Source organism: Camelus dromedarius, chromosome 17, assembly GCF_036321535.1.
Source record: "Camelus dromedarius isolate mCamDro1 chromosome 17, mCamDro1.pat, whole genome shotgun sequence".
Taxonomy (NCBI): domain Eukaryota; kingdom Metazoa; phylum Chordata; class Mammalia; order Artiodactyla; family Camelidae; genus Camelus; species Camelus dromedarius.
The window spans coordinates 31,146,902-31,161,345 of NC_087452.1; the positions used below are offsets into that span (position 1 = coordinate 31,146,902).

The 14,444-nt window shown below is 57.2% G+C and overlaps 1 protein-coding gene across 3 annotated transcripts in view; it reads right to left on the reverse strand.

Moving 5' to 3' along the window:
* PRKCD (protein kinase C delta) overlaps positions 1-10,572 on the reverse strand; it is a 28,855-nt gene extending 18,283 nt beyond the window's left edge. Inside the window, exons 1-2 of one of the 3 annotated variants that reach the window (XM_031470545.2) lie at positions 10,346-10,479; positions 6,982-7,090 (exon numbers count right to left, since the gene is read on the reverse strand). Coding sequence is in view for 1 of the 3 variants with exons in the window: in XM_064496433.1 (XP_064352503.1) it covers positions 261-295 (35 nt within the window). In the remaining 2 variants the exon portion in view is untranslated. Of the gene's footprint in view, positions 1-260; positions 422-6,981; positions 7,091-10,345 lie in introns of those variants that run through there. The other 2 variants (XM_031470546.2, XM_064496433.1) reach the window with 2 other exon arrangements.
* Between the last annotated feature and the right edge of the window lie 3,872 nt (positions 10,573-14,444).

Sequence of the window (14,444 nt, forward strand, 5' to 3'; positions counted from 1 at the left end):
AACCTCCTGGGCTCCCACTGCCCTTGGAGAAAGCCCATATGTTAGCCTGGCCCTGGCCTGCACACCACCTCAGATCTCACCCCTGGCTACCCTGTGAACACGTGCCTCACTTTCCAGGCTCCCTGCTTTTGCACATGCTGGTCCCTCAGCCAGAATGTCCTCCTGAGCTTCTGCATATCCTTACAGATGGCTCTAAAGTCCAGCCAGAGAGGATCCTTCCCCACTTGCCAGAAAGCCAGATGCTCCTTCAACTCACGTGCCTCTGCCAGTAATCTGTGCAGGTGTCTGGGATCATGCTCACACGGAGGACCTGGGTATCTCTGCTTGTAGCTCAGCCTTCTCAGCCCCGGCCACACATCTGACTGTCCTGGGGACATTCAAAAATTCCACTGCTGGCCGATCTGGCCCACTGGAATCCAATGAGAATCAGAGGTGAGGCCCGGGCAGCAGAATTGAAACTTTTGCTTTTGCCATACACTCAGAACCAATAAAAGACCTAGCCCCTCCCCCAGGAAAATCCATGCCTGTGATGACATGATTCCGCACATGATAGGGTGGGGGCTGTAGGTCTCAAAGGCCCAGCCTGGCCTCAAGTGGCCCCTAGCCTCATCCAGCCCAGCCAGTGGGCATCACAGTTAAAAGACATACCAGGTCCACGGAACTCACAGCCCAATGGGGGACAGTCACTAAACACGTAATTACAAAGGAGGACATGACCACCACTTGGGCATGAGCAGAATGGGGGCTGGAAGGGCCTGTCGGCTGGGAGTGTCAGAAAGGGCTTCAATCTGAGAGATGCCCAGGAGTGCCATGGTCCCACTGGGCCAGAAGGTCTGGAAGCGTCTGAGGGGTAGGTTGGGACCTTGGCTGTCACTGGCTCACGCTCATCTCTGCTAGCACATGTGTGGTGTAGAACTTCCCTGGGGACACAGTCCATACCAGGCACAGGCTTGAGTCATTCAGCTGGCCCTAGTATGGGGGAAGCCCTGGGCTCAGCCAGAAGGAAGACTCCAGGTAGCCCAAAGGGAGGAACAAGAGCCCCTTCATGGCAAGACTGAGGACAAGGGGGCCTCTGTGAGAAGCATGGGGCGGGGGGACTTCAAGGCCTTCCCCAGAATAACCACACATGTGTGCACACATGGGCACACCCACCAACCCAAACACACAGTGACACGTGGGGAGCCCTGCTTGCAGTTGGAGACAAACACACAGCTGTAACCACAGGCACACACACTCCTGTAACAACTCAGAGACATACACTGAGAAACACACCCCTGCTCACTGGCTCTTGCCTGTTGACAGACATCCAGGCCCACACAGATCACACAAGACATCCACACCCACATGCATTCACCAGCACAGAGAGATCTGTGTGCATACAGGGAGCTGCGAGCACATAATGTACGAACAGGCGCAGAGACACTCCAGGCAGGCACCAAGATAAACTCACAAGCCTGGAAGAACCCACACATGCCTGACTAGGGTCTGGCACCAGAAAGTCCAAATGTAGCTTTTTCTACTGCAACCCCTGGGGCACAATGGCAGAGGAGGGAAGGGCAGCTGGGCATCGGGCAGCTGGGCCTCCTCACTGAGGCAGGTGGAACAAGTCCCTCCTGGCCCAGGGCAAAGTCCAAAGTGCACAAGGGAAGGAGTGGGCCAGTCAGGCTCACCGTTGGGCGGCCTCCCCGTCTGCAGGGAAGTCAGCGGAGGCTGAGGCTGGGGCCGGGGGTCAAAGGTGCAGTCACAGGAGGCACACACGAGGAGGGGAGGGCTCACACCTGTGCAGGTGGAGCAGCCACACGCGCACCCCACACAGGACATCCACTTAGCTCCAGACTTATTGGGCAGAACCTGACAAAGAGGATGGGTAATTCACCCAAAGCCATCAAGCCAGTGGGGCAGCCCCCAGAGGGGCAGAAAGGGACACTCTGGTTCCAGCCCCAGAACTGCTCCTCTGGCCTCCAGTAGGACAAGGGCATGTGCTTGGGGGAGGGGACGGCTCCTCCACCAATCCCCACAGAAATGAGTCCCAAGTCCACTCCTCAGCCCTCTCTCTGGGCCTCACATCCTAGAGTCCCTGTGACTTTCCTAATTGCCAACAACAGCCTTTGTGTTTGGGAAGAGGAGAGATGGTCACCTGAGGCCCAGATGATGCCTCCCCACTTTAGGATCAGGAGAGAGCTGGAGAGAGGCAGGACCGTGGTGTGCCAGCCCACAGTGGGCAGTGAACAGAGGATCTGGAGAGCAGAGGCCTGGGTGTGGGCTGGACAGGTCTAGTTCAGGTCTGGCCTGTCCAGGGTGCCCTGTGAGCATGGCCAAGGTCATCCAGTGTCATCTATAAAAGGGATGATCTTGCCCTGTCCAGGAGGCAGTGCTGAGTGCAGGACCTGGCCCCATCGTCCTTAATATCACTGTCATCCTCACACCTGACCCTCTCCCCACCTGCCCACTGCCCATTTCCAGCTGTCCTACAGTCATAGGGGCCTCCTTCCTTGGATCAGTGGTTCCAAGGGCTCTCTCAAGCTGCACAGCCCTGTGATGCCCTGCTCTGGTCTGCTGCTGCAGGAAGAGACTGGGCTGGGCAAAGGCAGCCCAGGTTCACTGACAGACCCCAGGCCAACTACTGTCTTTCTTGGGGCCTCAGTTTCCCTGTCTTGACAGTGGAGACCTCTCAGCTTTCTCCAGCCCTGATACTTACAGACTTTGCAATTCTCTTCCTATCTCCCCCAGCCACAGCCCCTAGTCTCCACAGCTCACACCAAGTGGACACCTACTCTGGCCTCGGGTCTTGGTGACTGCCTACTCCACTGAGACTGTTTACCCAAAATAGCCAAAGACATGATCCAAAGCTTCCTGGGTTGTTGTGAAAACAGCAGCTCAGCCACCACAAGCCTGCCCTCCCAGGCACCTTGGCAGGGACCTCTGAGGGACAGCCAACCTAGCCCTATACCCCAGGGCCTCTCAAACTCCCCACCAAAGGCCTGCTGAACCCTCTTGTCCCCAGTCTGGGCTTTACATGATACTTCTTGCCTCTCAGGTCTCCACTTTCTCCAGAGCCTCCTGAACTCCAGGCTCATGAACCCACCTGCCACCCCAACCTCACCATGTTCTGGAGGTGCTCTAACATGTCCAAACCAGGCCTACTGATGTTCCCCACACAAGTGCCCCTCACCTCCTAGCTGCCCCAGCACTCAGGCCAGACACCTGGGGGTTGTCTTCATCCTCCCCCCATCTTCCCCACACAGCAATGCTATCATTTCTGCCTCCTGTCTATCCTGAAGTCCTCTCTTCTCTCCATCACTGCCCCATCCCGGCACCATCACCTTCCCCAGGCCTGCACCAGCCTGCTCACTGCCCTCCAGCCTCTGCTCTGGCCCCCACGGTCCCTCAGCCCCAGCAACTAGACAGATCTTGTCAACCTCTGCTCAAGTCCCCAGTGGTTCCCACTCCCTTCTGATGAGCCCAGACCCCTCTCCCCAGTCTTCTGACTGCACCCCACCCTGCTCCTTGGCCCTGCCACAGTGACTCCTTTCAGTTCCGTGAACAGCCGAGTTCCCTTCTGCTCAGGAGCCTCTGAGCTTGCTGTTCTGTCCTCTTGCTCCTCTCCCAAAACACACTGGCTCTTTCTCATCTTTTAGGTCTTGATGGACACCCTGATCTGCCCATTTCACAGATGAGGCAACTGAGGCTCAAAGCAGTCCATTCCCTGGCTCAAGAGTATACAGTAAATTTGAAGGATTTGAAGCCAGATCCATCTCATGTCCACAGAGATCTTGCTCCTAACCCTTCAGGATGCCCTCACTCACACTGCTAGCCCAGGGCTCTGCCAATCTCCAGCCTCCTGGCCCCTACCCACTACACTGCCATCACTATTACTCACCACCCGAGGCCCCAAGCCTCTTGGCCCTGGATAATGAAAGCCAAAGTTCTGCTCCACCTCATTGGGCTGACCTTCTGTGTGTTCCCAGGACAGGCAGGTCCTTGCCACCAGCTGCCACATGTCAAGAATGTATGTATGGATGTGGGGTGTGTTTAAGGGGGATTTCTAGCTCTCCCCACTCCTCCAGCCTCCACAGCCCCAGATGTCTGCCCCTTCCCCAGCATAAAGGCTGACTCCAGGGGTCTGAAGGGTAGACAGGCTAGCAGGAGGGCTCACCAGCCACCCCCTTACCGCCAGCCTCAGCTTCTCCAAGCCCAACGTCCCACAGGGGGCCAGAGCAGGGGAGGGGCCCAGGGGAAGCCTAGCAGGGCAGCAGGCAGCTGCAGCCTGCCTTTCCCTTCCCTGCATCCATTTGTCAGATCTATTTTTCTCCCTTTGAAAGGGAGTGAGGGGGAGAAGAGCAGGAGGGGCTGGGCTGCTGAGTGGGCACAGCTGCTCCACTGTGTAGCTCCTCTCCTCGGAGGACGCAGAACATACTGAAAATACGGAACCCTCTCCACCCTGCAGCGTCGCTGCTGGAGGCAGAATCGAGACCTGGCTTCTCAGTTGGGCTCCGCAGCCACTTGGCCCTGTGACACTGGGCCAGTGCCCAGGCCGTCAGACGATAATAACCCCATCATCAGCACCACTTGCTGTTCTTTGAACAGTTACCATGAACCCAGTGCTAAGTGCTTTATGTAACTACAGTTTCTACTCCCTAAACATGAGCAGCATGCCAGGCACTGTGTTAGCTACTTTGCACACGTTATCTGTCGTTTCCAGCACAACCCCGTAAAGATGAATGCTGTCATGGTCTCATTTGTCAGAGGGGAACACTGAGGCACTAGGTGTCAAAGCCACTTGCCTAGGTTCATTCATATGGCTGCTTGGAGCTGCCAAATCCCAGAACCACTCACACACAACGGGCCATCCTTGCCAGAGCTCATGTTCTGAGCCTTGGCTTACAGCTTGGAGGAAGGGAGGAGCTCCGGTCATGGGGGCTGCAGGGGACTTTGTGGCCTCAGCGTCCCCACCCCTCTCCTTGAGCCTCTGTCAAGACCTGGCCAGCCCTGACTGTGGAAAGCCTGTTCAGTCGGCCTAATCCAATGGCCAGACACTGCTCCCCTCGGAGGCAAGGCTCAGGCAGAGCAAGCCACAGATGTAGAGCTGGTCAGTCCCACTCTAAAACCACTTCCTGGGCAGCCCAGAGGAAGTGAGCCTCCGGAAACACCTCGGACGGTCTCTCCTTGGGCCCAGGCCTTGGAAAGTGCACAGACCACCCCAGGAGAAGTACCCTGGCTGCCTCCCAGACCCCAGAGCCCAGCAACTCCACTTGCACCAGGCATGGACACTGCAGGGGACAGAGGAGCTGACAAGACCCCCGCACCCGCCTGTGCGCACCTTGGCCCCATGCCCACAGGCAGCCCACTTCCTCCTCTCTTGCAGCCACAAACGGTGCTGGCACAGCTGACAGGGTCCCTCCCCCACACTCATGCCCTCCTCTCCCCTCCAATGCCAAGCCCTGGTCAGCCCAGGGGCCTGGCCCAGATGAGCAGGATAGCTGGTGAATGCCTAGGCAGAGCCCACCTCCCAGTGTGATCCAGTCCCCTGGAGTGCCTGTGGTCACAGCCACAACTCAAACCTCACCCTCAGTGCCAGATGCAGGCTGGGCTGTGACCCTGACCAAGGACCCCCCCTTTCTGACCCAGAATGCGCACAGTGTGGTATGTGTGGGCAGGTGTCTGAGTGCATGGATGACTGGGTGAGCATCTGTGTGCGTGTTTGAGCGTGCCTGTGGGTGAGTGTGTGTGCACATGTGTGGTGCGTCTGCAGGCAGTCACGGGTCTGTGGCTATGGGTGCTGAGTGTAGCTCCGTTTCTGTATCTGTGTGTGAGCGTACATACATCTATGCTGGAAAGGTAGGTGATGTTTGAGAGCTGAAAGTAGGCTGGCTCCAAGGCTAATTAATCGAACTTCTCAGGGAATGAGGCTCTGTGGTGGGAGGGTAAGGCCCCATGATTTCACCTAGCAGAGGCCCGCAGCCAGTCAAGGATACATACCTCCTCCCCACCAGGTTCGGGGGTAGGCTGATCCAGTGTAGACCCTGCCCTTGTTCAGCCCCAACTCCCACTCCAGGACTGAGGGCCCTGACCCCTTGCCTCCACTCCCCTCCCCGGAGTTAGGCTCCAGGACGCCAGCTCCACTGTCTATTCACTCTCAAGACCTGTAGGTGCCTGACCGTAGGGGTGGGAGTGAGGGGTTGATTTGAGAGGACTCCTGGGGGGAAGAACACTTTTTCCACCCTCAGCATCCCCCCAGGGCCCCCAGAATCCTGTTCACTGGACTTCAGATACTCACTGGCTAACTCTTACCTACCTATCATAATGAGGGCGGAAGGAGGCAAGTCTGGCCCCAAAGGAAGAAATTTTCAGCTTTATAAGGGGCCTGAGAGGGTGCAGACTTCCCCAGAATTCCTTAGAGACTCCCCAGCTCACCCTGAACCTGGGCTGGAGAGGCAGATTTAGAGTCTCTCCTCTGGCCCCAGAGAGGTTGGGAAAATGGGAAAACTGGGGTGCGGAAGAGAGCTTCGTTGTGCCAGAAGCTGAGAGACCTTGTTCCATTTCCCGTTCAGTGTCCAACCCCTACAGGGCCTAGGGCAAGCCTCAGTTTCCCTGCGTGATGATGAGGACAGCCTGAGGCAGAGATAAGGGGCCATAAGGGAAAAGCTGATACATCCACCCTCACCCTTGGCTCAGACACCACCTCCTCTCCAACTGACCAACTCCATGTCATCACTCCTGGCACCAAACCACTGGTGGGCCCCAGGCCTCTGAGCTCCAAGGCCAAAGCCTTCCCTGGGCCAGAGGCCAGGTCCAGGCAAGGAGCTCTCAGGGGCAGGGAAAACTGCTATCCTCTCTGGGCGCCCAGGCCCCACACCTAAACCAAGGACTCTGTGTGCCGCCCCTACTCCAGTCCCAAGGCGGAAGGGGAGGAGCCCAAAGAGGAAGACCATCCCTGTACAGAGAACATCTGTCCATCTGCCTAAGGGGACCCTGTCTTACCTGGGGCTCCCAGCTCCCCTTTGCCTTTAATCCTGGCTCCTGCTGCCACCACAGCCTCACAACAACCACCAGGAGAAGCAGGCCTCACTTGGGCAGGTTCCCAGCACACCTGCAGGAACAAGAGAAAACAGCTGAGCCGGGAGGCGCCACCAAACAGGCTCTCCCCATCAGTCAGCCCCAGCACGGCTGACACAGGCCAGGCTCAACCTCACCTGGCTCTGGGACCTTGATCTCTTTGGATATGGCTTTCTCTTTTGTGAAATGAAGTGTTGGGCCCAAATTTTCCAGGGCACCAGCTATGTGTCCACTCCATGCTAGGGGTCAGAACACTATGTCTTAGCCCTGGGAGCATTTCTGCACTACAGACACAGCAAGAGAGCTGTCCCTAATCCTTCTGTCTTTAAGAGCCTGCCCTGTGGGCTTGGAGACCGAGGGTGCAATGAGGTACCACCACTTTCTGGCCCAGGGCAATTCCTCTGAGCCTCAGCTGAGACAAACATCTCATCTTTAAATTGGGGAGAATACATCTCCCCAGGTGGTTCGGAGGCTCCAGTGAGGAGGTGTGGCAGTTGCTGTGCTGAACTCCCACTGGGAGTGCCAAATGAATAATGACACTTTTTTACTTCTTGTTTTGCACCTTCTAGTTCAGGTGATTCACACATTACTGCCCATTTTACAGCTAAAACACCAGAGGCCCAGACAAGTCCTAAAAGGAAAGAACAGCAAAGGCAGCAAGGTGCCTTGGGTCTCCTGGCTGAAAGACCTGAGCACTTTCTCTGCAGGCCACGCCAGGCCTCCACAAAGACTCTCATCCCCAAATGTGAGGCCCTCCTCAGCTGAAGACCCCCATCACCATTCTCTGGAGGCTGAGGCATCCTTAAGCTTTATCTTTTTGTCTGCACTTTAAGTTATTCTCATTTTAATTTAAACTTCAATTAGCTGCACCAGCAAAATGGTGTCAGTGCCCTGCAGTCACAACTCCAAATCACCCCCACCACTCTCTCCCCATCTCTGCTACTGAGTTTGGGCGGGGAGTGTGTCATGTGGGCTCAACAAGGCTGGACGTTGGCAGGGGTCTCTGTCAGCTGCCTTCCCTTTCAGGCAGGAAACTGGGTTGGGACTATCTGGCCTTTTATTAGCTCCAGCTCCCAGGAGGATGGGGACTATACAGTTTGGGGGGAGGTGAGTGGTCACCAAATGAGACTTATCATGTGCTGAGCATTCACTATGGGCCAAGGCTATGGTAAAGGACTTTTGACACAGGACTCACAGCTTTCTCCATTTTACAGATAAGGAAACAGCCATAGAGAAGCTAGCTCCCGTCTCTTGCTCTTAAAAGGCACGGGGAGTATTTGAGCCCAAACCCTTCTCAGCCCAGAGCTCTAGGTCTTGGTCACAACACTGCAAAGCCCAAGACTTGCCCTCAGGTGTCTGTGAACTTGGGGGGAGTGGAGGAGGGTCAGAGATGAGGCCTTTCCAGTCTCCCCAGGAGTCAAGGATGGGCTTGAGCATGCTGTTGCCTCCCACAAGCTCACACACACACACACACTGGGCCATCACCTTCCCTCCCAGCACTGCCACCCCAGGGCGCAGGCACCACACACCTTGCTGCATCTCCTTCTGCTACTGACACCCACGCCCAAGCACTCTCGGTTCCCCACAATCACAATGACTCCCCAAGCACACAACCTCAGTTTCATACAGTCAGACCGTGATTCTCCCACCAGTCATACCCTCAGTCTTGCCCCCAGTCACACACTTGTCACACCCCAGATCCCTCATACTACCCTTCAGCCAGGTACAGCTGTCCAAATACCTCCACATCACACACATGCGCGCGCACACACACACACACACACACACACACACAAACTGCCCTCTACCGGCCAGCCCACCACACCCCAGTTCAGTCCACAGCAGGAAGGAGGAAGCCCAAGGGACCAGTGCCTTCCCTCAGTGACCAGGTCAGCCCAGTCACAGCAGCTCAGTGGTAGAAAGAGAGGAAGAACATGTAAGTCCACACACAAACACACACTCATACAGACACACATGAGCCTAGTGGGCTGACACTAATACTGTGGGCTTCCACAATTAACAGTCTAAATGTACTCATGGCCAGTGGGTCACCATTACACACCCAGTGTGCAACACAGGACCCTCCAGGCACACAGGGACACACATACACCCCTCAACACATAGAGGGGAATCTGGTGACAAAGAACACAGTACACACATAGCTCCAAAGGGCACACAGAGACTCAGGACACCCACACAGAGATACACACACACACACAAAGAGGCAACTCACACATATTTAAAAAGACACACAGGGGCAAATCCCAGAAACAATGACAAAGAACACACAGGGAGATAGATACACAATGTATCTACATGGGGCAACTCAGCACAAGACAGGGTCCACGGATATAGGGTAGGGGCCAGAGGAGAAAGGGACGTCCCCCAACTTATACCAGATCTTTCTGACCAAGTTTAAGTCGGGGGCTCAGTAGGGCTCTCCCCTCCCTGACAAGGACAAACAGGGGGGTGGGGAAGTGAGGCAGTTCTGACGGTGCCTACCTCCTGCCTCTTCAACCCTGCTTTCCTCCACCCCCTCCCCTCTCCTGGCTGGGCCCCCACAGGGGTGGTATCTGGATTGGGAAGGGGCTACCGGAGGAGGGGGCTCAAAGAGGCATAGGGGCGGGACGGGAAGAGGGGGATGGTGGAGACTAGAGCCACGCCCAGCCCGGAGATAGATGGGGGAAAAGACTAAGAGGCTGAAAGAAAAGAGGGAGCGAGGAGGAGGCGCCGCTCCGGCTGGGCCAGGCAGGGTCCCAGGGGCGGGAGGCGAGGCCCGGCGGGAAGCGTGGCCTCAATCCCGCGGTAGAAAAGGAGAGGCGGCAGGACAGGCAGGGGGCGGCGAGCGTGGGCCCGGAGTGCCGCTCCAGGGGGACGGGATCTAAGGGACTGCAGGAGATGGGGGTAGGGTGATGGGGCGCTAGCGGGGCGAAAGACAGACGGACGGGGACTAAGGAGAGGCGGACGGGGGAACACAGGGGGTGGGGACGGAGGGCCCCAGAGGTTCGGAAAGGACAGGCGGACCCTCGGAGCGCTGAGGACATAGGCGGGTGGAGATGGGCCAGGGACAGACGGGAGAGAGGCCCTAGGCCCCTACCGCTGGACAGAGAGACGGACAGACTGACGCGGGGCACCGAGGCACCGGCGGGTCTCGGAGCGCGGCGGGACTTTCGCCGGCCGCGGCTCAGCTTCTCAGTTTCGGAAACGGGAACCGGAGCGGGAGGGGAAGGGAGGGGTGGCGCTCCCTCAGGACTGCCCGATCCCACGTCTGGGCCCGGCCCTCACTCACCTCCGGGCGCCGGGCCAGGCGCCAGGGGTCGCGGCGGCTGAGGGCCGGCTCCCTGCGTGGCTCCCGGGAGCGGGCGCGGATGGGGGTCGGTGCGCGCCCGATCGGGACGGGCCCGGAGGTCGGCGAGTTACCACCCGAGCCTCGGCGCGGCGGGCAGACGCCGAGGGTCGCTCAAGGGATTCCCGGGCCACCGCCTCCCGCTCCCGCGCAGAGGCACACGGAAGTGCAAGGGGGTGGGGCGGCGCGACCTCACCCAGGTGCCGGCCCGACCGCCGCCCCGCCCCGTCCTGGGCCCGCCCCCTATGAGGCCCCGCCTCCGCCAGCCGCTCCCCCGGGGTCCTGAGGCTCAGCTTCTCCTGGCAGGCGACTTAGAGTCTGGGCCTCTTCGCCCGCCCCGGCACACCTCGCCCCCGCCCGCCATTAGGGCACATAGAAGCCCTCGAAAGGGGCCTCAGTTTACAGAGGACGCTGAGATCCGGGAGGCTCTCTCCCAACCCCACGCCCCGCACACCGAGCCGGAGAGACGTCGGCGGGGGTTCCCCAGCTCCCAGCGCTGGCGCCCGGGACTCCCCGCCCGCCAGCTGGCCCGCCCGCCTCGCCCGGCCCTCGCTCTTCTCTTCCTGTTGGCTGGAGTGCGGACGCAGCCCGGCTTGGTGCCCGCAGCCAGGCCAGCTGGTCCCGGCTCGCCCCGACAGACGAGTGGGAACACTCCAGGGCGAGATGCTCTAGCTGGCCCACCGCTGCTGGTCAAACGATTCTGGGAGTAGCCCCTACCCAGATCCACAAGTATTCCTCTCTCCTGCCCCGCCTTTCAGAGTTCCCCATCGCCCCTGGGAGGCTCCTGAGCTTCCTTTCCAGACTTAGAACTGGGTTGTCTGGTATAACTCATTAATTGATTCATTCATTTATTCACCAAGTAGCCTCTGGACTTCAAATCTGGGGATAGAGTAAGGCCCAGGGAGTACATTCCCTTGCCCCCAAGCTCAGAAAAATCAAGCCAATGACTCCATACTTCAAAAAATGTCACTTTCCGTAGGCAAAGAAGAGGGTTCCAGGTCCCTAGCCTCCAGGGGGACCACCTAGAGGTGATGAGGACTGTCTGAATAGCTCTTCCCAGCTGAGACCTGCTTGATGAAAATGGGGGGCAATCCTTAAGGAGGCCTGAGCTGATAAAGGGGGCCATGGCCAGGACTTCATTCTTCTCAAGGAGCAGGTGGTGACAGCTGTTACGATGGCGTGGGCTCCTGAGAGGAATGGATGGGAAAGAGTGGCTGCAGAAGGGAGGGGCTGGATAGGGGCAGAGGGGCTCTCATGTTGTCCAGGTGGGAGGACCCTAGGTTGGGGAAGATGGGTGGGGAGAAGGGGCCAGACCAGGTGGGTTACAGGGCTGCAGGAGTCGGGGGACAGGGTGTCCACTGAGACCTCCAGGGTTGGAGAGCCTTGGTTGAGATATGGATTCTGAAATTGTTTTAAATGTTTGTGTGTGGAGTGGTAGGTGTCTGGGCTGAAAAAATTAAAAAAATGACAATGATTCTTCCCAGCACATGGAGGGTAGGGGGAGTGGCCTGCTACCCTACATTTCAGAAGGAGGATCTAATTTGAAAATTGGCTAATGTCTAGGTTCCCAGCCCTGATGCCTGTCCCCTACCCCATTGGGGTAGGCTCTTTCGACCAAGATGGACCCTTCTGGTCACACTGGACTACCATTTGGGAAATAGGTCTTATGCCTTACTCCTTACAACCAGGCTTTTGTACACACTGTTCCCTGGTCTTGAATGCCATCTCCCACCCATCCCTATATCTCTACCTGTCTTGGTTGTGTCCATTCAAATGCCTGTCCTCCCTGACGCCCAGCTGTGAATCCCTGGCACTTCCCTGAGCTGTGAGACTCTATTCATTAGTGTGTTTTGTGTCCTAGTCCCCATGGCTTCCCTGGGGTTGGGCTGGAGGGAAGGGTGAGCAAGATAAACTTCAAGTGACCTTTGCTTACCTGTGATCAAATTTCCTTTCTGGCTTCTCCATCCAGGACCATAGTGGCCAACCCATCCTCTCCTTCTATATTCACAATAGGCCCAGCTTGTGCCAGGGACCACCAGAGGGAGGGCTGCCCCTTTGCGAGCTCCAAGTCCAGCCACCAGAACTTTGCTCCCACACCCTGAGGTTCACCTTGAAAAATGGAAAACAATAATGGCTGTCACTGATAGAGCTTCCTCAGTGCCAGGCCCTGTGCTGGGTAGTTGATGTGTGCAATCTGATCAGTCCTCAAGACCCCTTAAGGTGAAGGCCACTGTTAGTGCCACTTTTGGTGATGAGCAAACTTGAGTCTTAAAGAGAGGTGCCCAAGGAGACACAGCTAGTAAACAGCAGAGGTGGGATTCAAACCAAGGTCAGCCTGGCTCCAAAGCCCATGTTTTACATCAGGGGTTCTGATTCTCAGAACTACTGACCTTTGGGTCAGATAATTCTTTGTTGTGGGGGCTGTTCTGTGCAGCATCCCTGGCAGGCCAGTAGTACTCCCCTCCCTCAAGTTGTGACAGATCAAAATGTCTCCAGACACTGCCAAATGTCACCTGAGGGGCAAAATTACACCTTGTTGAGAACCACTTGCTTTAGAGGGGGCTGGTGTTGCAGGAGGAAGAAGAACTTAAAGTAGACACCAGGAAGCATCTTCCTGGCCCCCAGGATTATGTAGACTCATGAGCTCAAGAGCTACAAGTGCACACTGGCCTCAGCCAGTTTTTCTCCTCTGGAGACTCCAAAGGGGAGCAAGATGTACTCAGAGAGAGGCAGAGAGGCTGAGGCTGTGCAGGCCACACTGTGGCAAAAGAAGAGAAGGGATGCGGGTGGGCTTCCCTCCAGAGACAGGCCCTGGGACCAGGGGCTTCAGGGAGAACAGGCTTATGTAGGGTCCAGGGAATCCAGGCCAAGCTTGGCTGGAGTCACTCTGAGTGTTGGAATTGCCCTTTGGTGCCACATTGTGTGGGCCAGGCCATGGTCCAGATGAGCTTGCTTCTGTGCACCCACAACCTGACTGGTACTGACCTTAGAAGGGCCTGCTGAGGCATGGGAGTAAGCCTTGGCTGTGTCACGTGCTAACAGTATGACCCTGGGCAGGTGACCACACCGCTCTGATCCTGAGTTCTCACCTGTGAAATGGGCTGATGACAGACCCATGCCAGGAGCTAAGTGTTGGGTGAGATGATGTGTGTGGCGCCTCAGCCAGGATGGACACCTGGCAAGCCTCAGTTCACATTAGCCAGGGGCACAGGTAAGGTTACTTTGCTAAGTCACAGGCTGCAGCCTTGGAAGAGCCTTCCATAGCATCTCATGGCATGGGTCATAAATCCCTAGGCAGGGCTGGGTCCACAGCAGCCACCAGAAGTGATACCTTCCCTTCTTCCCTTTCAAGGTTTTTAGCCAAGGAAACAGGTCCATCAGAGGTAGTGCTGAGCAGTGTCCAGACTCCTGCCCTCAGCAGCCACCCAGGGCTGTCCCCCTGCAGGCTCCCTGGAGGGTTGGTCCAGCCTGACCCCTGCAGCCCCTACCCTACCCAGAGTCCATGAACTCTGGGGGCCCTCAGACCCCTCCACAGGAAATCCAGGACTCAGCCAAGTACCCTGGAAAAGGCCTGGACCTCCCTGTCTCTGGGGCCGCCTGTTGAGGGGACAGGATTGGTTCCTATACTTGATCCCTGCCAAGAGTTTGTCCCTGTTCTGGCTTCTTTACCTCTTGCTCCCTCTCTGTTTCTGCTTCTCTGTATTATCATCCCTGTCCCTGAAGCTTTGGCTGCCAGTACCATCCCCATCACACCTAGAGCACTGGCCTGGCCAAGGGAGAGTGGGCTCATGTTTCTGGAGCAGGAGGCCCCAGCCAGCAGAGATGGTACTCCTGGGTAACTGCTCAGGATGGCAGCGTCTAGGAGAGTCCTGTTGGGGGCGGTACAGGCGGGAAGGGCACTTGGAACATTATCCAACCTTCCGCCATGCTTCAGGTCACCAAGATGATCATGGGCAGAGATTTCAGCCTCAGGCACTGGTAAGGGGCAAGTATGGGCAGTAGCCTTGGGGCCACATGGTGGGGAAGAGCTGGCCCAGGAAAC